At 36.2% G+C, this 20998-nt stretch overlaps 1 protein-coding gene across 4 annotated transcripts in view; it reads left to right on the top strand.

The window, feature by feature from the left end:
* Positions 1-20998, top strand: part of LOC110456027 (E3 ubiquitin-protein ligase Rnf220-like) — an 84512-nt gene that overhangs the window by 13327 nt on the left and 50187 nt on the right. For all 4 annotated transcript variants that reach the window (XR_002463545.1, XM_021506546.1, XM_021506544.1 and 1 more), the window contains one exon: positions 13539-13665. Coding sequence is in view for 3 of the 4 variants with exons in the window: in XM_021506546.1 (XP_021362221.1) it covers positions 13539-13665 (127 nt within the window). In the remaining variant the exon portion in view is untranslated. The remainder of the gene's footprint in view (positions 1-13538; positions 13666-20998) is intronic.

The following is a 20998-nucleotide window of genomic DNA, read 5'->3' as shown; positions in this document are numbered from 1 at the left end:
TGGGGTATGTATCCCTGGCTATTTCTTATCTGATGAAAAACAGTTATTTATGTCTCCAATCACAGGACAGGGATTTGTATTTTATCAAATAGGCAGGTTATGCAAGCTTATTGTGGAATCAGATGACAAGGCGAAAACTATTAGATAGGAATTTATCACCCTGCCCAAAGCCCCATAGAGATCAGGGCTTGACAGATTTAAACTGCGGTGGAGATGTCTTCCCCCAAATTCATGAATTTGGATTACAAGCCAATCACACAGTGACCATTAACTACTCTTATTTAAATGAAAAGTGAACAAGTGTTATTTTAACACTGATGGAAGTTGTTTTATTTAATCAGCTTGTGCTAAGTGGGTCCTGAACACTTAATACAGCCGGTGCTCAACGAATCAGCCAGTCTCCCCCAACCAACAGTCCACAACAAATTTTTCCATTATGGAGGGATTGGGCAAAAGTTGGTTTTGTTTCGTCCTCATAAAAAAAGCAGTTTGTTTAGGTGGCAGCGAGTTGGCATTTTATATGCATTGAATATTCTACTAGCCTTTAACTTAAGCTTTCCCAGGCCAGGGAATAGTATTTCAATGATGTCTTCCCAGAGTTAAGACCCTTGGTTATTGTCTTGCGATACAGATCACCCTCTCCAAGAATAAATGCATAATTTGGTCAATTTGTCATCTGGACCTTATTGTGGTGGTGTCACGGTGCTCACTTTATTTACTCGGCAGATTTTGATTTAGTACTCCTCATCTCTTACCTGGCCAGGTCTTTGATATAGCGGACAGATGCACAGCCTTATTCCCTCGTCAAATTGTGATTAAGTCCCCCCTCATACCATTCCCCTCCTAGGTAACAACCTTACCGATCGCGACTATTTCCATCTGATTCAAATATTATTTCCATCTTTATTGCTAGATTTCATACTAATGGGCTGTACCTAAACAATTCATATTCTAAATTTGAAAACTGTTTTTCGGTTAAAATCCCATGACAAAGCACCAATGAGATGTCCTTTTGTTAGACCATCACTTCAAATCATGCATCAAAATGTTTTATGTTTAAAGGGGAAAAAAAGGGAGAAAAAGGGGCTGTTCTATACAAATGTGTGAATTACATGCAGCTTAAGCATAAATTTCATGCCAAAATATGTTTAAAAGTGATACTTCAATGGCAATGATTTATGGAATATTTCCTCCTCGCCGTTTTCTGAAAATTACTACTCATCAAATGGCTATGATCGGAAAGGGTTATTTGAAATAGCGACCTTCTACCCATCCTATAAAGACCTAATCCTAACACATTTGGCAGTCGGCTCGTTTATCTCCATCAAACTGTCATCGGAGCAAAATCACGAAAACTTAAATCTCTCGTCTGTTTACCTGTTCAAAAACACAGCATATTCATCGAAACAAAATAGCTGTTCACCTTAATGTGTCGGGGCCCTCAATGGCTGGGCCAAGCTCTGTGAATGTAGTGAGTTGGGGGGACTTAATCGAGGGAGGAAGTGGAGATCACTGGTATTGACTAGCTGATGGCCGATTAAAGACAGAATTTCTAGAGTTAATCACTCCCTGGACAAGTGCTTGGAATTAAAAGCTTGACTTTTCCTGAAGTCGTTTACCCGGAAAATCATTGAGAAATGAAATCAGTAAATGATATGTCTGTATTCGTCAAAAGCTCTGAGAAACATTTGAATAGTAACATCATTCAATTTTAGAAATACTTTTGATTTCAGTGCTGGATTTTTTTTTTTATTATTTAAATCCAAAGTGGAAATAAAATTGGTTTGTAAGTTTTACCTTTAGTTAAAAAAATATTATTGTTTGGGTATATAAAATATAAGATTTATCAAATTATTTTAAACACACTTTTTTTATACTTTCAAAAAGTGGATAAAATTAGAAGTCGTTTACTTTTGTGACCACAGTCTGATTTGATCCTATCACCCCTATGTAACTTAAATAGCATCTTCCATGTATTTGTCTGGATGATTCAATTATGATCTACAGTGGTGAAAGGGTTAATTAAACTGCCTATGTTCAATGTAATCAGACATTTTTTTACTCTTTTAATTCTAATTAATCATTAGGCCTTTTGATGACCTTGTTCTGGTTATAGCCATGTTAGGACAGAAAATTATGGGATATTTCAGTGGTAATTTTCTCGCTACCAGATTGGTGAATTTGGCACATATGTTAAAAACATTTTATTTTTTTAAGAGTCTTACAGAATAGAAAATTAATTTGAGCGAAGATATTTCTGTAATTTGTTGTTTGAGTGAAAACAGTTTTAAAGAAATGGTAGCGCTTTCTTTTGGCATTCAATGTCAAAGCGTAAGTTTATCGTGTAAGTAACTGTGCAATATTTACTGTAACCTGACACAGGTATTGTATAAACCGAAGGATACCTTGTACCTTCTGTGTGGAAGTTTAATCTGAACACTACAAATATTACACAGAATATCAAATTGTCAAATCTTTGTCCTCCAGTATGGCACCTGTGGAAGAGAAAAAGGATATTGAATTGTGAAATGTATTATCATTTTAAATTTTAAATGTTATCATAAAAGCCTATTGTAAGTCAGTGTTTCATGAAATTTTGACTTATTGCCCGTGATTTCTTTTAATGTGAGAAAAGTTTCCCACCCTCTATTTGAGATGTTATATACAAGCACAGGGTTATATTGACTTTTAACTGTTATACTCTGTTAATGGGTCATGCTAAATCTTGTTAATTCTTGTCGCAAGTTCACAAAGGGCACTAACAATTCATAATTTGCTTTTAGCCAGACCTTCAAACTGTGGACTTTCTCAGATGATACAACCTATTATGTGGCCGTAGAAAATTAATTTAGACACCCCATTCATTGGCATGTTTTCCCTTGATGTGGCAAGTCTTGAAACACTTTCTGTAGACTTTTCCACACTCAATCATGATAATTATACACAGAATGGACAATCTGTGGGATTCGTTTGCCATTTTCCTTTCAAAAACATCCAATAGAATTAAATAAAACTTAGCACAGTGCCGTTACCTACTTGGGCAGTGGTAAATCAGAGCACGGGGTTGACTATGTAAAGTGGGTTATTGTTCTTGGGGAGTGTCAGTACAGGCAGTTAATACGGGGCTCTGATGTAGGGGTCTTATCATCCCTGGAGTAGTCCAAATCAATTATATACCCTATACCAGTTTAGCTACTTTGGGTAATTTCTGTCAATCTGTGTTGATATTGTCATATAAATGAGGGTTATAAGCACACATAAGAAAGTTAGTGAAATCAATTATACTACCTGAGATTTTAAATTGATCCCAGGTGAGTTATTGCTGTCGCTTAAAACTCTTGTCAACATTAGGTCTGAATCTGAGGGATCTAGCTAAGAAGTAGGGCCAATTTATGTTTTACCTATAGACTAGGGCAGTTGATACCGCTATGATTATTAATTCCGAAGCACGAACATTCCTGAAATGTCATCTTGATGTTGTAAAGTTCACAAGCCGGGTATCGGCTTAATGGTTAAACTGTATATTAAGGCACAATCAGCTTCCTGCTGAAAGGAATTGCCAAGTTAATAAATTATAAACAAACTTTATAAATCCTATGTTCAGCAGGGATAAAACAGATTAGTTGTGATTTGATTTTCTTTGCAAGATCAGAAGTTATTTGTGTCAAATCAAGTTAAATTTCAAATAGATTTTTGATATCTGCAGCCAAAACTAAATTATATATCTGTGTGTGATTGTAATCTGCAGTACATGTCTGTTTCACCTTATCTTCTGAACACTTCTTTTCTCTCCAAATTATTCTGTAAACTTATCCGTGTGCTCCCGACATTTACTGTATAACATCAAATTTTACAGCACAGAAAATTAGTCTCTCCCAAATTAATGTGTAATTGTTTTAAGTTAAATGCTGTTGGTGTAAATTTATGTTGAAATTGAAATAGTTAAATATATATAACGGACAGAGTTGTAAATATGGGAAGTAACAATTCAAAGATCCACATATACTACCGCCAAAAACTGTAACTAAGTATTGAACATTGTGTTTTCCATCACGACTATATCTTTGAAAAATCACTTCTGAAAAGAAAACCATACCTTGAAGGACTTAAATGAGAAAAAAATATAGATTTGTGAAATAAACAAATTATTATCAACAAGTGTTCTGAGTGTAAATACTCAGTGGGGTGGGACCGGGTATTCAAACCCTGGACTTCAGATCGCTATACATGTACTATAGCTCTGAACAGATTGAGCTACACGCATGGTCATTGGAAGTGTCCTGGCCAAACTGGGCTACAGTTATATCAAAACGGAAGTTAAGGGGAGGTAACTGTGTATAAGAAGAACCACAGTGCAGTGGGACATTGATCCTTAACTCAAAATATATAAATTTGGTTATATTCACCGTAAAATGACAAACATGGAAAGAAAATGGAATTTTGAAATTATTTGATAGCTGGTTCTAATCTGCATGCCACCAACTGTACTAAATAGGAAAAAATAATATTAAACTTATTAAAAGAAAAAAAACCCAAGAAATATCATTAGTAAGGAACTAAATAAAAAGGGACATTTGAAAACTGAAATTTAACGAAAAGGAGGATGAGAATTAGAGTGTGAAGAAAAAAGAACAGACTGAGGGAGAGAAATGAATGAGACACAAAATTAAGGTTCTGTAGGTATTTAGGCCATACCTCATTGAGGTACATTGCCCCCTACAGAACTATTTTGGACAAACCAAAAAGAAAATGGTGTAAGCAGAGCAGCTAAACTGAGACAGCTTTTTCAACTGGGCAATAATTCTCCACCACTAGTCGTCCAAATTTAATATTTTAAAAAATAATCTAAACGTCTGTTTATTATTCCGTGCTGCGTGTAAAGATTGTAGTATTATTGTTTTTACTCTAATTCAAGCTGTCGGTTCATGTCAAACATCTATTAGTTATGTTGGAAATCAAGCAAAATCACATTTAATTGTATATTGACTAGAGTTTCTGGCCATCAATAACAACATCGTTTGCCGTAATATTAGTGAATTCTATTACCGTAATGAAATAACTGCACCGATAGGAAAGTACAAGATGACAGAATTGATGGATTGTTTTACACACAAGATGGAATGATATAGAAATACAGAGATTTGCAGTGAATGAGTGCATTTCGTCTGCGTAAGTTTGTAATCTGTATCGTGGCGTCATTCTGAATTGGGACGAAGCGTACCAGGTTCCCAGGTAGATTTTCCCCACGCCGGCGCTACAGATTCCAGATCTGTCTGCTGATTGACTGTTTGATTTTGTATCCACATTGAACTTAGAGTCACGTTTGTTTGCCGTATTAAGATTTGTGGTACCGGCGCATTTCTACCAGATCACATGATTGGTGTTTGGTTATAACTTTCATAAAGAGGTAGATTAATTTGCAGAATACCAGATCCACATTTATTTTAACAAGAAAACTCCAGATACATTTTTTATGTTGGAAGAACCACAAAAAAAAAATGCTTTCAAGTTTAAAGAAATTCATTTGATTAAAAACTTTTTTAAATATAAATCTGAATTTATTTGAATATTAAATCCATGAATTTGCTTCCCTATCAATGTTAACGCTCTGTGGGCCAAATACAGGTGGGAGTGAGGTGATTGAATATTGAGTTATTGGCATGTCAAAAAGATTTTGTAAACATGAATTAAGTTAAGGTCGGATTTGGTGGCAGCACTAGGATTAGGCTGTACCGCTCTATACAGGCGATACCTGGCACTTCAAAGCTAAATCACCTTTATGGTGGGCCAGGTGTGAAAATTTAAACTCACGTTCCTCCAACGTACCACAGTCCCCCCTGTTTCTAGGTTTCTCTCGATGGGTAATCAATGAAACAAAGAACTACACCTGTTCGGTACATTAGTTAAGTTGTTGAGACACAAGTGCTCTTACATAATGTCAATACAACAAAGTCAGCTCAAGTTTTTTACGTGCCATTTTTGAACGAGGTAAGAATCATAAAAATGTTGATGTGCCGAGTATCTGTCAGAGCGTCCTGTGTGACTGGAAATCTTTAGCAAAATAAAGCTGGTTTGTCATGTAGTCCTAGAGTGGGGTATGTCACTCTGGAGGACCAGATAGTCCTTCAGGGGGTTCACATACTCACAAATACATCAAGTACTGTTTAATTAAGTATAGTTATACCTCCGTTGTCATACACATTGAATCATAGACTGCTTGGGTACAACGCTCTGTCCAAGTTTCCTTGTAGTCTGCAAGTCATGCTTGTGACAACCATGTGTAGACTGGTATTATTTCAATGTGGTATCTGCCATATCTGTTGCATACACAGTCTGATGAACTACAATGTGCTGAAATCTTGAAATTTAGTCAATAGTGAAAAATATGAAACTTTTGAAATGAGCTGTACATTTCTTTAAAAGGACTATTTTAACTCATTCACCCCTGAAGACACATTTGAACTCCTCCAATTCAAAGGTTGGGATAGTTCATTATGAAATTTCAGGGGTGAAAGAGTTTAAAATAAGTTGCCTAGAATTTTGATATATTTGAACTAAAACAGTAATTTATTAGCCAATGCTCATTATATATTTTAAGAAAGGACTTTATATGATTTAATTGGTTTTGGTCCCCAAATTCATTTACAATTCAAAACCTTTAATATTGAAACTTTTTATTTTTTTATTTAAAATTTAAAATTTGATAACTTCTCTAAAGCTAAATCTGACAAATATTTACAAATTTATACTGCAGAGCAATATCTTATAAACGATTTACACATATACCCCACAGTTGTACATCTGATAAAAATGATTTATATACTGCAGTGCTGTATTTGATCCATGATTTTCATTTGTATATATACTGATAAATATAATGGATTGAAGGGACATATGGAAATGAGTTTTTCAAATAGTTTGTGTACATCAATTTGTTTGTATGGACAATATGTTTCTGTGATGGACAGCCCTAACTATTGGCTGTACACACGGTAACAAGATAGGTTTTCTTTTGCTTGTTTGTGTTCAACATTTCAAGAACCAAGAAAACTATCTGGAGGTCATCTTAGTTCCTGACAAAGAACGAGCCGGAGCCCCTTACGGCGTTGTAAAGTTACCCACAGTGTGAAGCCCCCATTCTGCCATTAAAGTAACCCCAAGGTTTGATCAAGGCTTGAGGATTTTGGGGGTTTGATCCCGGAGACCTGTCCTTTTGATGGCAGGCACAGATAAGGTGTGATCTGTCACTGGGCATGACAAGGTGTGCTGGCCTAGACGGGGGATGCACCGCCTGATACATTTTGGATGGGGGGATAACTCACTCTGGAGCGTGATCTCTGCCCTGGGTATAGAGCCGTTCTGTTAGGAGGGATTAGGGTGATCTAGAGTACAGGGATTACGGGGGGACTTGATAATTAACCAGGTATTACTTGCTAAAACTCCCTATTGATTTTGACCGTGACATACTGGGAGCTGTACACAGTTGTACAGAGGTTTGAAGTTCTGTGCTCCGTCAAATAGGACTAGGAGGGATTACGGGTCTCCACATTTGTTCAGGACTGTGCAGGGAAGTGACAGCCAGTTAATAATTGTGTGGCTCACTTGAGTGACGGGCTGTCACCAACTTGATGGTCCAAAGCCCCTTGTCTTATTGTTTGACAATCTACCGAATGGAAATTGCTGTGTTAACCAAAGATTCAAAATGTCCAACTCCCTGACTTTGTTGAGAGATCATTTGCATAAATTTTAAGATATGAATTTGATAGAAGGAACATTAATGAATCTGTAAAGCTGCATGTTGAAGAGGTTGATATGGTCGTTGGACGGGAGTTTAAGCATGTCGCTGCCAAGGCTCTGTTGCATTGCATACGCAATGACATGGCGAGAACTCGATAAGGAGAAGAGCCTTGCAAATAAAGCTTTACATCATGTTTCTATCAAACAGCGTTAAAAATTATTCTACAGAAAGAAAACTTTTTATTTAAAAAGTTTTTAAAAATTAAAACATCCGTCATTCATATATGCTTTCAAGCTATCTATTTAACTTGTTGAATTTCATATCTGTTAGTGTAAGGCTTGTCTCTTGACTAGAGAAGAAAATGTTCTGCCATTTGGGTGTTTTGATAAAATGGTAAACTTAAGTTTTACTTGGATGGGAAGGTAACTCTCAGCTTTGTTTTAGTCATTAGAGGGGGTACATAAATCTGTCAGCTTTTGGTCACAGTTGAGTGGGACATAAATCTGTCAGTTTTGGTCACACTTAGATGGGGAGGTAAATGTGTCAGCTTTTGGTCACACTTAGATGGGGAGGTAAATGTGTCAGCTTTTGGTCACACTTAGATGGGGAGGTAAATGTGTCAGCTTTTGGTCACACTTAGATGGGGAGGTAAATGTGTCAGCTTTTGGTCACACTTAGATGGGGAGGTAAATGTGTCAGCTTTTGGTCACACTTAGATGGGGAGGTAAATGTGTCAGCTTTTGGTCACACTTAGATGGGGAGGTAAATGTGTCAGCTTTTGGTCACACTTAGATGGGGAGGTAAATGTGTCAGCTTTTGGTCACACTTAGATGGGGAGGTAAATGTGTCAGCTTTTGGTCACACTTAGGTAGAGAGGTAAATCTGTGAGTTTTAGTCATACTTGAGTGGGGAGGTAAACTGTCACTTGAGTGGGGTGCTAAATCTGTCAGCTTTGTCTTGTCACTTTAGTGGGGAGGTAAATCTATTAGCTTTGTCTTGTCATTTGATTAGGGAGGTAAATCTATTATCTTCATCTTGTCACTTGAGTAGGGAGGTAAATCTGTCAGCCTGTCTTGTTACTTGAGTGGGGAGGAAAATCATTCAGTTTTGTCTTGTCACTTTAGTAGGGAGGTAAATCTATTATCTTTGTCTTGTCACTTTAGTGGGGAGGTAAATCTGTCAGCTTTGTCTTGTCACTTGAGTGGGGAGGTAAATCTATCAGCTTTGTCTTGTGACTTGAGAAGGGAGGTAAATCTGTCAGCCTGTCTTGTCACTTTAGTGAGGAGGTAAATCTATCAGCTTTGTCTTGTCACTTGAGTGGGGAGGTAAATCTGTCAGCCTGTCTTGTCACTTGAGTGGGAAGGAAAATCATTCAGCTTTGTCTTGTCACTTGAGTTAGAAGATAAATTTGTAGACATTGTATTCATCCTGAATCTGTAGACATTGTATTCAGCCTATATCTGTCCACATTTTATTCAGCCTATATCTGTCCACATTGTATTCAGCCTATATCTGTCTACACTGTATTCAGCCTATATCTGTCCACATTTTATTCATCCGATATCCGTCCACATTGTATTCAGCCTATATCTGTCCACATTGTATTCAGCCTATATCTGTCTACATTTTATTCAGCCTATATCTGGCCACATTGTATTCATCCTATATCTGTCTACACTGTATTCAGCCTATATCTGTCCAAATTGTATTCAGCCTATATCAGTCCACATTGTATTCAGCCTATATCTGTCTACATTTTATTCAGCCTATATCTGTCTACATTGTATTCAGCCTATATCTGTCAACATTGTATTCAGCCTATATCTGTCTACATTGTATTCAGCCTATATCTGTCCACATTGTATCCAGCCTATATCTGTCTACATTTTATTCAGCCTATATCTGTCTACATTGTATTCAGCCTATATCTGTCCACATTGTATTCAGCCTATATCCGTCCACATTGTATTCAGCCTATATCTGTCCTCATTGTATTCAGCCTATATCCGTCCACATTGTATCCAGCCTATATCTGTCTACATTGTATTCAGCCTATATCTGTCTACATTGTATTCAGCCTATATCTGTCCACATTGTGTTCAGCCTATATCTGTCCACATTGTATTCAGCCTATATCCATCCACATTGTATTCGGCCTATATCTGTCCACATTGTATTTAGCCTATATCCGTCCACATTGTATTCAGCCTATATCTGTCTACATTTTATTCAGCCTATATCTATCTACATTGTATTCAGCCTATATCTGTCCACATTTTATTCAGCCTATGTCTGTCTACATTGTATTCAGCCTATATCTGTCCACATTGTATTCAGCCTATATCCATCCACATTGTATTCAGCCTATATCTGTCCACATTGTATTTAGCCTATATCCGTCCACATTGTATCCAGCCTATATCTGTCTACATTGTATTCAGCCTATATCTGTCCACATTGTATTCAGCCTATATCTGTCTACACTGTATTCAGCCTATATCTGTCCACATTGTATTCAGCCTATATCCGTCCACATTGTATTCAGCCTATATCCGTTCACATTGTATTCAGCCTATATCCGTCCACATTGTATCCAGCCTATATCTGTCTACATTGTATCCAGCTTATATCTGTCTACATTGTATTCAGCCTATATCTGTCCACATTTTGTTCAGCCTATATCTGTCCACATTGTATTCAGCCTGTATCTGTCTACATTGTATCCAGCCTATATCTGTCCACATTGTATTCAGCCTATATCTGTCTACATTGTATTCAGCCTATTCCCTTCATTTTCCTCTAGTAGTTTCTGGTTTCATTTATTAAAGTGAAATAAAACTCTCATTAAAATGTCATGTTGTGTGGTCATCTTAAAATAGTCAAGATTCAGGTTTCAAGTTTAAGATTTGATTTAAAAATATGTGGGTTTCTTCGTGCTGGTGCTGATTTCAGGGCTGTGCTCAGTGTATACCTCAATCATTGAGTTACCCCAGAATATAAGATGTCCTCAGTGTGTACCTCAATCATTGAGTTACCCTAGAATATAATCCAAGAGAGATGTCCTCAGTGTATACCTCAATCATTGAGTTACCCCAGAATATAATCCAAGAGGGATGTCCTCAGTGTATATCTCAATCATTGAGTTACCCCAGAATCTAATCCAAGAGAGATGTCCTCAGTGTATACCTCAATCATTGAGTTACCCCAGAATATAATCCGAGAGAGATGTCCTCAGTGTGTACCTAAATCATTGAGTTACCCCAGAATATAATCCAAGAGAGATGTCCTCAGTGTGTACCTCAATGATTGAGTTACCCCAGAGTATAATCCAAGAGAGATGTCCTCAGTGTATACCTCAATCATTGAGTTACCCCAGAATCTAATCCAAGAGAGATGTACTCAGTGTTTACCTCAATCATTGAGTTACCCCAGAATCTAATCCAAGAGAGTCAAGTTTTCTCTACAATCAGATATGAGGGATTTCTCCAGTTAATTCTGATATATTTTCCCCTGTATCTGATATCAGGAATCATCTCAAGTGTATAACATATCCCTCCTTCTGGTCTTCATTTTAACGATCAGCCCTCAGACAGGTCTGAATGTATAAGGTAGTCCTCAGACAGGTCTTAATGTATAAGGTAGTCCTCAGACAGGTCTTAATGTATAAGATAGCCCTCAGACAGGTCTTAATGTATAAGACAGTCCTCAGACAGGTCTTAATGTATAAGGTAGCCCTCAGACAGGTCTGAATGTATAAGATAGCCCTCAGACAGGTCTTAATGTATAAGATAGTCCTCAGACAGGTCTTAATGTATAAGGTAGCCCTCAGACAGGTCTGAATGTATAAGATAGCCCTCAGACAGGTCTTAATGTATAAGACAGTCCTCAGACAGGTCTTAATGTATAAGATAGTCCTCAGACAGGTCTGAATGTATAAGATAGCCCTCAGACAGGTCTGAATGTATAAGATAGCCCTCAGACAGGTCTTAATGTATAAGATAGTCCTCAGACAGGTCTTAATGTATAAGATAGCCCTCAGACAGGTCTTAATGTATAAGATAGCCCTCAGACAGGTCTTAATGTATTAGATAGCCCTCAGACAGTACAAGATACTAAATATAGCCCTTAGACATGAGCCTTCATATGTAAGCTAGTCTGACAGGTCTCAACGTCCAGTTAAATCACATATGCACAATTAGGATTATATAATGGAGAAGATTTCATTGAAACTGTTTGGTCAGTTTGTTTAGGATTAATGATTTGCTGACTGTGAGTTTGGTCAGTTTGTTTAGGATTAATGATCTGCCGACTGTGAGTTTGGTCAGTTTGTTTAGGATAAATGATCTGCTGACTGTGAGTTTGGTCGGTTTGTTTAGGATTAATGATTTGCTGTCTGTGAGTTTGGTCAGTTTGTTAAGCATTAATGATTTGCTGACTGTGAGTTTGGGCAGTTTGTTTAGGATTAATGATTTGCTGACTGTAAGTTTGGTCAGTTTGTTTAGGATTCATGATTTGCTGATTGTGAGTTTGGTCAGTTTGTTTAGGATGAATGATTTGCTGACTGTGAGTTTGGTCAGTTTGTTTATGATTAATGATCTGCTGCCTGTGAGTTTGGTCGGTTTGTTTTGGATTAATGATTTGCTGACTGTGAGTTTGGGCAGTTTGTTTAGGATTAATGATTTGCTGTCTGTGAGTTTGGTCAGTTTGTTAAGCATTAATGATTTGCTGACTGTGAGTTTGGTCAGTTTGTTTATGATTAATGATCTGCTGCCTGTGAGTTTGGTCGGTTTGTTTAGGATTAATGATTTGCTGTCTGTGAGTTTGGTCAGTTTGTTAAGCATTAATGATTTGCTGACTGTGAGTTTAGTCAGTTTGTTAAGGATTAATGATTTGCTGACTGTGATTTTGGTCAGTTTGTTAAGGATTAATGATTTGCTGACTGTGATTTTGGTCAGTTTGTTAAGGATTAATGATTTGCTGACTGTGAGTTTGGGCAGTTTGTTTAGGATTAATGATCTGCTGCCTGTGAGTTTGGTCGGTTTGTTTAGGATTAATGATTTGCTGATTGTGAGTTTGGTCAGTTTGTTTAGGATGAATGATTTGCTGACTGTGAGTTTGGTCAGGTTGTTTAGGATTAATGATCTGCTGACTGTGAGTTCGGTCAGTTTGTTTAGGATTAATGATTTACTGACTGTGAGTTTGGTCAGTTTGTTTAGGATGAATGATTTGCTGACTGTGAGTTTGGTCAGTTTGTTTAGGATCAATGATCTGCTGACTGTGAGTTTGGTCCGTTTGTTTAGGATTAATGATCTGCTGACTGTGAGTGTGGTCAGTTTGTTTAGGATTAATGATCTGCTGACTGTGAGTTTGTGAAGCATTGCTTACAAAATGTTGGCTGGTAATTTTTGAATTTCAATGAATTTTACTGATTTTTTTTAATTGATTTATGTTTTTGTGATATATTTTGACTGTTTAGTAATGCTGCTTGGACTGTTTAGCTATAAGCCGAATCGTTAGGCACAGGAAGTCTACCAATATGCAGTATGCAAAAATGTGACTGGTTTCAAAGTAGATAAATCTTACCACACAATACAATTTTGAATGACGTTTTTTTATCATAATGGACCTATTGGGGGGAAATTTTGTTACAAAATGCAAATGACTGACTATATATCTAGTCAAAGTTGAATTTGTAACTTTTTTCTATCAATTGTGATGGACAGATCAAACTTAAGTATGTAAATTTCTGTATATGGTTTCAATGAAATTTAATTATAGTTGTTTTTTTGTGTCGTTTTAGAGCAGAGGAGAAAGTGTGTGTTGGATGGCCAGACACCCTGCTGTCCTATCTGTGGTATTACTCTGAGGCCGGGCGAGGTCGACATCCACTTCACCCTCGAACTAGACAAACTCAATCGCTATACAAGGTAAGATACCACATACACTTCACTCTCAGACTAGACAAAATGGAGGCATGGTAGTCTAGTGGTAGGATGCCAGGCTTGTGACCAAAGGGTCTCCGGTATGAATCCTGTCATGGCACTATGTTGTATCCTTGAACAAGATACTTTACTCCGCTTGTTCCAGTCAACGTAGCTGTAAATGAGAACGTGGTGGGGCAGTGCTGGAATTGTTGAATGCTAGCTGAGAGCACCTAAATGGCAGCACCAGCTGTATATAAATGTTGAGAAAGATTTTGGCTGGTTACAAAGGCCCTATTACCACGGATAATAATTTGTGAACCGCTTTGAGACAACCTTGTGATAAAGCGGTATATAAGAACCTCAAATTATTGTAATTATCATAAATCGCTACACACAGTAGGATAGCATATCCACTTCCCCCCTAGACAAACTCAGTTGCTACATACGTTATTAAGATACCATGCCCACTGCATCTGTGAACTTGACAAACTCATTCACTATAAACAGTAAGATAGACACCCAGAATATACCCTCAGCTCATCTCCTTCGCTAGACGGAACATAAAAGTAAAATGGGATTTTTTTAAAACATCCAGAAAGATTTATTGTTTCGTTTTGACATGTCTATCCCTTTCTTTTCTTCATAAATTTAAGCTTGAAGAGAAATCCTCTTGAAATGACTTTTGTCATGCTTTCAATAAAGTTACTTAACGGAATGATTGAATTTGATTTTGTTGAACTTGTAATTTAAAAAATTGAAACAAGGTACAAATGTATATATGTTTAATTTCCTTTGCCTGAAGAAATTAAAACCTGTCTGTAAAAACATTGTACATGTATAGAGAAACAGTGGGATAAAGGGGTTGTTCCAGACTCATTGTCCTATACTTGACCTGTCTCTGGGTTCTACAGACAGCCAGGCTACGGAGCTAGCCACCTGATCTTCTAAAGCCACTTCTCCTGAAAAAGTCCACATAAGCCCAATGGGCCATTACACTATGACCCGTCTGTTGGACTTGTTTGTAAGAACTTGAGCAGACATAATTCCTATATTTTAATAAAAGACACAACATTACACCAGACATAAATATTAAAACATGTTTTTCCTTGTCCATATGTTGTGCTTTAAAAAACTAAAATATAACGGAAAATTGAAGTAGATGAAATAGGTATATGTTTATAACTTGTCAGTTTTTGGTTTTCTGATTCTCTGAGGGTATTGACTTTATGGTCAGTTCTTGGTTTCTTGATTCTGTGAGGGGATTGACTTCATGGTCAGTTCTTGGTTTCTTGATTCTCTGAGGTGATTGACTTTATGGTCAGTTCTTGGTTTCTTGATTCTGTGAGGGGATTGACTTCATGGTCAGTTCTTAGTTTCATGATTATCTGAGGGTATTGACTTCATGGTCAGTTCTTGGTTTCATGATTCTCTGAGGGTATTGACTTTATGGTCAGTTCTTGGTTTCATGATTCTCTGAGGGTATTGACTTTATGGTCAGTTCTTGGTTTCATGATTCTCTGAGGGGATTGACTTCATGGTCAGTTCTTGGTTTCATGATTCTCTGAGGGGATTGACTTTATGGTCAGTTCTTGGTTTCTTGATTCTCTGAGGGGATTGACTTTATGGTCAGTTCTTGATTTCTTGATTCTCTGAGGGGATTGACTTTATGGTCAGTTGTTGGTTTCTTGATTCTCTGAGGGGATTGACTTTATGGACATTGACTAATTCACATCATGACAGCAGTGTCCTAAAACTGAAACTAGCAAAGTGATCAAGGAGACTCATTGACCTAGTTAAAAGTGACAACATTAGATGTTCACAGCACTGAAGTTATTAAGGATAGGTCAAACCGGGGAAGTTCACTCTTGATTAATCATGGAAATCTGAGTGAAGCAATTATTTAATCAAATTAGTAAATCAATACAGAAAGGCCGAACAGAGTAAATATTCACAACATACAGGTAGAAACTCACTAAAGTTACAACATACATGTAGAAGCTCACTAAAGTTACAACATACATGTAGAAGTTCACTGATTTAAAATTACAACATACATGTAGAGGCTCACTAAAGGTACAACATACATGTAGAAGCTCGCTAAAGTTACAACATACATGTTGAGGCTCACTAATGTTACAACATACATGTAGAAGCTCACAAAAGTTACAACATGTAGAAGCTCGCTAAAGTTACAACATACATGTTGAGGCTCACTAATGTTACAACATACATGTAGAAGGTCACTAAAGTTACAACATACATGTAGAAGTTCACTGATTTAAAATTACAACATACATGTAGAAGTTCACTGATTTAGAGTGACAACATACTTAGAAGTTCACTGATTTAAAGTTACAACATACATGTAGAGGCTCACTAAAGTTACAACATACATGTAGAAGCTCACTGATTAAAAGTTACAACATACATGTAGAAGGTCACTTAAGTTACAACATACATGTAGAAGCTCACTGATTTAAAGTTACAACATACATGTAGAAGCTCACTGATACAAAGCTACAACATACATGTAGAAGCTCACTGATACATAGTTACAATATACATGTAGAAGCTCACTGATACATAGTTACAACATACATGTAGAAGCTCACTGATACAAAGTTACAACATACATGTAGAAGCTCACTAACGTTACAACACGCATGAAGAACTCACTAAAATCACAAAATACATGTAGAAGCTCACTGATAAAAAGTTACAACATACATGTAGAAGCTCACCGATACAAAGTTACAACATACATGTAGAAGCTCACTAACGTTACAACACGCATGAAGAACTCACTAAAATCACAAAATACATGTAGAAGCTCACTGATAAAAAGTTACAACATACATGTAGAAGCTCACCGATACAAAGTTACAACATACATGTAGAAGCTCACTAACGTTACAACACGCATGAAGAACTCACTAAAATCACAAAATACATGTAGAAGCTCACTGATAAAAAGTTACAACATACATGTAGAAGCTCAATGATACAAAGTTACAACATACATGTAGAAGCTCACTAACGTTACAACACGCATGAAGAACTCACTAAAATCACAAAATACATGTAGAAGCTCACTGATAAAAAGTTACAACATACATGTAGAAGCTCACCGATACAAAGTTACAACATACATGTAGAAGCTCACTGATTAAAAGTTACAACATACATGTAGAAGGTCACTTAAGTTACAACATACATGTAGAAGCTCACTGATACAAAGCTACAACATACATGTAGAAGCTCACTGATACATAGTTACAATATACATGTAGAAGCTCACTGATACATAGTTACAACATACATGTAGAAGCTCACTGATACAAAGTTACAACATATATGTAGAAGCTCACTGATACATAGTTACAACATACATGTAGAAGCTCACTAAAGTTACAACATACATGTAGAAGTTCACTGATACATAAAAAACAGTTACTCAAGGATAAAGATTACTATACATAAAGCTTAGCAATCAAGTTTACAGTTCATGAACAAAGTTTAGATAAATTAAACGGAGCTCTAGAAGGTGAGATATTACACTTGAGAAACTGTTGCATCTAGGTAACAGTACACAGGACCTCCCGTGAATACAAGTTTCTTCTTACTAATTTAAATGGATCAACTCGGGGACATTAATTAATGTAATTATAAATGTACAATTGTGCAGCGATGGTAAGACTTGTGACATTGATGAAAAGGTAACATTCTCTAGGGCACTGTAATACATTAACATTCTCTAGGGCCCTGTAATACATTAACATTCTCTAGGACCCTGTAATACATTAACATTCTCTAGGTCTCTGTAATACATTAACATTCTCCAGGGCACTGTAATACATAAACATTCTCTAGGGCCCTGTAATACATTAACATTCTCTAGGGCCCTGTAATACATTAATGGTCATACATAGGTCTTAAAGACAGATGTAGTCTTCAAAAGACAGGTGAGGAAATACACAAATACATACAAAGTAATTACGTGGTGGCGGTGTAGGAATCAGCATCATATATAGGATGTCTGCATATATAACTATCACCAGCTGTGAGTTTTAGTTGGATTTACTCAATAACAAATTTGCCTACTTCTCAAGTTTCTAAATAATTATCAGTTAGAAATCAGATTTTGGTTTAAATTGAGTACAATAGGTATATGTTGTGTGTCACAAGGCCCTGTAAACATGGCTTGTAATTGAAATACAACGACCATGGAATGGGATTTAGCCTTATGATATCTTTATATGGATTTGTTTATGTTTGTCGTGAGCAATCAGAAATATATTACGGCTACTTTATTAGTTGTATTCCTTTGTGAAAATGAATCCATCCCTTTTCTGTAGCTCTAGAGACTTAAAACAAGATAAAGAGAAAATGAAAATCAGAAATGTATATTAAATTCTTTTTTTTCTTGCTGAAAAATCAATACCGGAGTTTATTTTGTATTTGTAAGCTATGATTTTTGTATTAGGATGGAGTTTTGAGATGAAACAGATGCGCTTTGCTGTATTGGTGTTTTGTCTGTGTCTCCTGCTGGTACGCCTTGGAATGGATTTTAATATTGTGTTCTGATCGTCTTTGATTCAAAGCACTATTAGCTTGATCAAGTTCACTACTTTTAAAGTTGGGACATTTTAAATAGAATCTGTCCTTTTACAGATATCTAGAATATAAAATGGTGTCAATTTGTTAAAATTCTGTTTGACATTTCTAAAGGACTAGTACAGAAAACAGGGAAAGTTTGAGTTTTCGGTAAAGCTGGGTGTTGTGTATTTCTGAGGGTAGTGGGGTATGTTGGGGCTCGTGCTAACACATGTGGATTATTGCCTATAAAGCAGGGAGTCAGTGCCGTGTTGTGCCAGTTATTACTACCATAACAGTACTTTAGACAACTTATATGCATATTATTTCATCGATATTCAATAAGCACGGGAGAAGTGGCACAGAAGAGCTTCTCTGTTGCGTTTGATCCCACGTGTAATATTTCGTAGATTGATTTTTATGCAGCTACTTTGGTGGTGGTAGCTGTTGTATTCCGCCGGAAATTTGATTAGAATGTATTTTGTGATTATGACTGGAAAAATTGTAATGCTTATCTAGATTTAGTCGAGAATATTACCGGTTTGATTGGTAACAACTAATGTCTGCCGGTGATCATTTGTACTTTACACTGATCGGGAGATAGCTTTCTCAGGTTTGCATCGTGTATCATTAATCATGGCTGGTGTAAAATCAAGTTTTGGCTATGTACTTTTGTTGGCGGAAATGAAAAATTATCTGTCATAATAATTTCATTTAGCATTGTTTTGTAAAAAGGCATCCTTATTGAAAGTTAAATGTGTGCTTTATAGGAGCGTCGGATCTCCTAGATATGGATATGGAGAACTTAATGCTATTTCACGAATGTTTCGGGAAAAGATGTAGCCGTTAAGAAGAGCAGTTATACATTATTTGCTATATACAAATATTCCTAAAATTTCACACTTTTCACACTATATGGGTTGATAAAATGTAATGTTTGATATAATTTGGCATTTTAAGTATATATTTTATTACAATTAATTTATATATTTATCAGCATTAGGAAATCCCCCCATCTTGGCCATACAAGCTTAATATTCTCTTTATAATAAAATCGCTTTGACCGCATGTCTTGCCTGAGAACTTGACATATGTAGACAAACCTGTAACATACCTGTGGGACTACAAATATTTCTGGATTACATAGAAGCTTATGTATACAGGTATCCAGATCACACAATGAAACCTTTATAATTCTAACATTTAAAAAAAAAATGAAATGATGAACTTGATTTTTTTTTCAACTTTTAACTTTGAACGTTTAAATTGAAAACAATATAAAATTTGCTTCTAGAAAAAAAACCTGTCCTTTAGTTCCTAAATTGAAACTATAATCTGCTTCAGGAAAAAAATCCAGAAAATCAGTATTTAGTGTAAAAATTTAGAGTTTAAACGTTTGCTTCAAACTATTTTTTTGAGAGTGATTAATAAACAGCTGTAATAAAATCCAGTGTAAATTAACAATGGTTGTTCTGTGACTTACCATTTTTGATTTGTTATTTTTCTTGGTTTAACCAGGACCACATCACCCTGTATTATAATTCCTAGGCACCTGTCATCTGATGTCCCTTTCAAAAAACCTACTGACAGTTTTTGTGTCGCCTACGACGGATGTCGGAAAGACACATAGGCGCTGCTTTTCCGACGACGACGGTGGCGTCAACAATGTTAAGGTTTTGCGTTTAGCTCTGTTTATGACAAAGCTACACCAACAAAACCTCGATCATAGATGTAGCATGGGTAGTGGAGCCTAATGCACTAAAAACATTTCATTGATTTCTGCATTTTTTGGTAAAAAACTCAAATTTCGGGACTTGGAAAAAAACTCAACGTTAAGGTTTTGCGTTTAGCTCTTACATATTAGACTGTTTCTGACAAAGTATAAATGCTAGAGCAACCAAACTTGGGTCATAGGTGTATCATGGGATGTATAGCTGAATGCATTACACTCTTTACTAGCATTTCAATGAATCCTGTATTTTTTTGCTAAAAACCTCAAATTTCTGGACTTAGAAAAAAAACTCAACGTTAAGGTTTTACGTTTAGCCCTTGCATATTAGGCTTTTTCTGACAAAGTATAAGAGCTAGACCAACCAAACCTCAATCATACATGTATCATGGGTAGTAGAGCCTACTACTCTGAAAACATTTCATGGATTTCTGCACTTTTTCGGATAAAAACCTGAAATTTCTGGACTTTAAAAAAATCAATGTTATGATTTTGCGTTTAGGTCCGTTTCCTTATGTACTATGGCAACTGCTTATTATATTGACAAAGCGGGACAGGCGACACATATAATTACGCGTAATTCTTGTTTTTCCTTGTTTGTGGCTCAAAGATATTTTATGTCCCAATTTTAACCAATCAGTGTGGAGATCGATCTTATGAAAATATCAGGGGAATTCAGCTGGGTTTGTGTTTTGAAGTCAGCTTAAAGTTATACCCTACATAATACAAAATAAGGCATTTTTTTTTAAATAATAAAAAAATCAAACATTTAGAAATAAGAGATTTTTGTACTATAAAACTGTATATGCAATTATCTAGGTTCAAAGTAACCCACTAAGAATATTTGCTTATAATGCCCATTGTAAGTGTTCTAATAGGAAGAATTTAAGATAATAATTGGTCTTAGTTTTTAAGCTTTGAAAGATTAAACTGTTATTCTGCAGTAGTATGTATATGAGTGTGCAATTAATTGAGTCTAAATTTAATGCACTCCCATGGTGGAGGGAGGGGGGG

This window comes from Mizuhopecten yessoensis, unplaced genomic scaffold (assembly GCF_002113885.1).
Source record: "Mizuhopecten yessoensis strain PY_sf001 unplaced genomic scaffold, ASM211388v2 scaffold8469, whole genome shotgun sequence".
Lineage (NCBI taxonomy): Eukaryota > Metazoa > Mollusca > Bivalvia > Pectinida > Pectinidae > Mizuhopecten > Mizuhopecten yessoensis.
The sequence above is the reverse complement of the archived record's forward strand: the minus strand, read 5'-3'. Positions and strand labels throughout refer to the sequence as shown.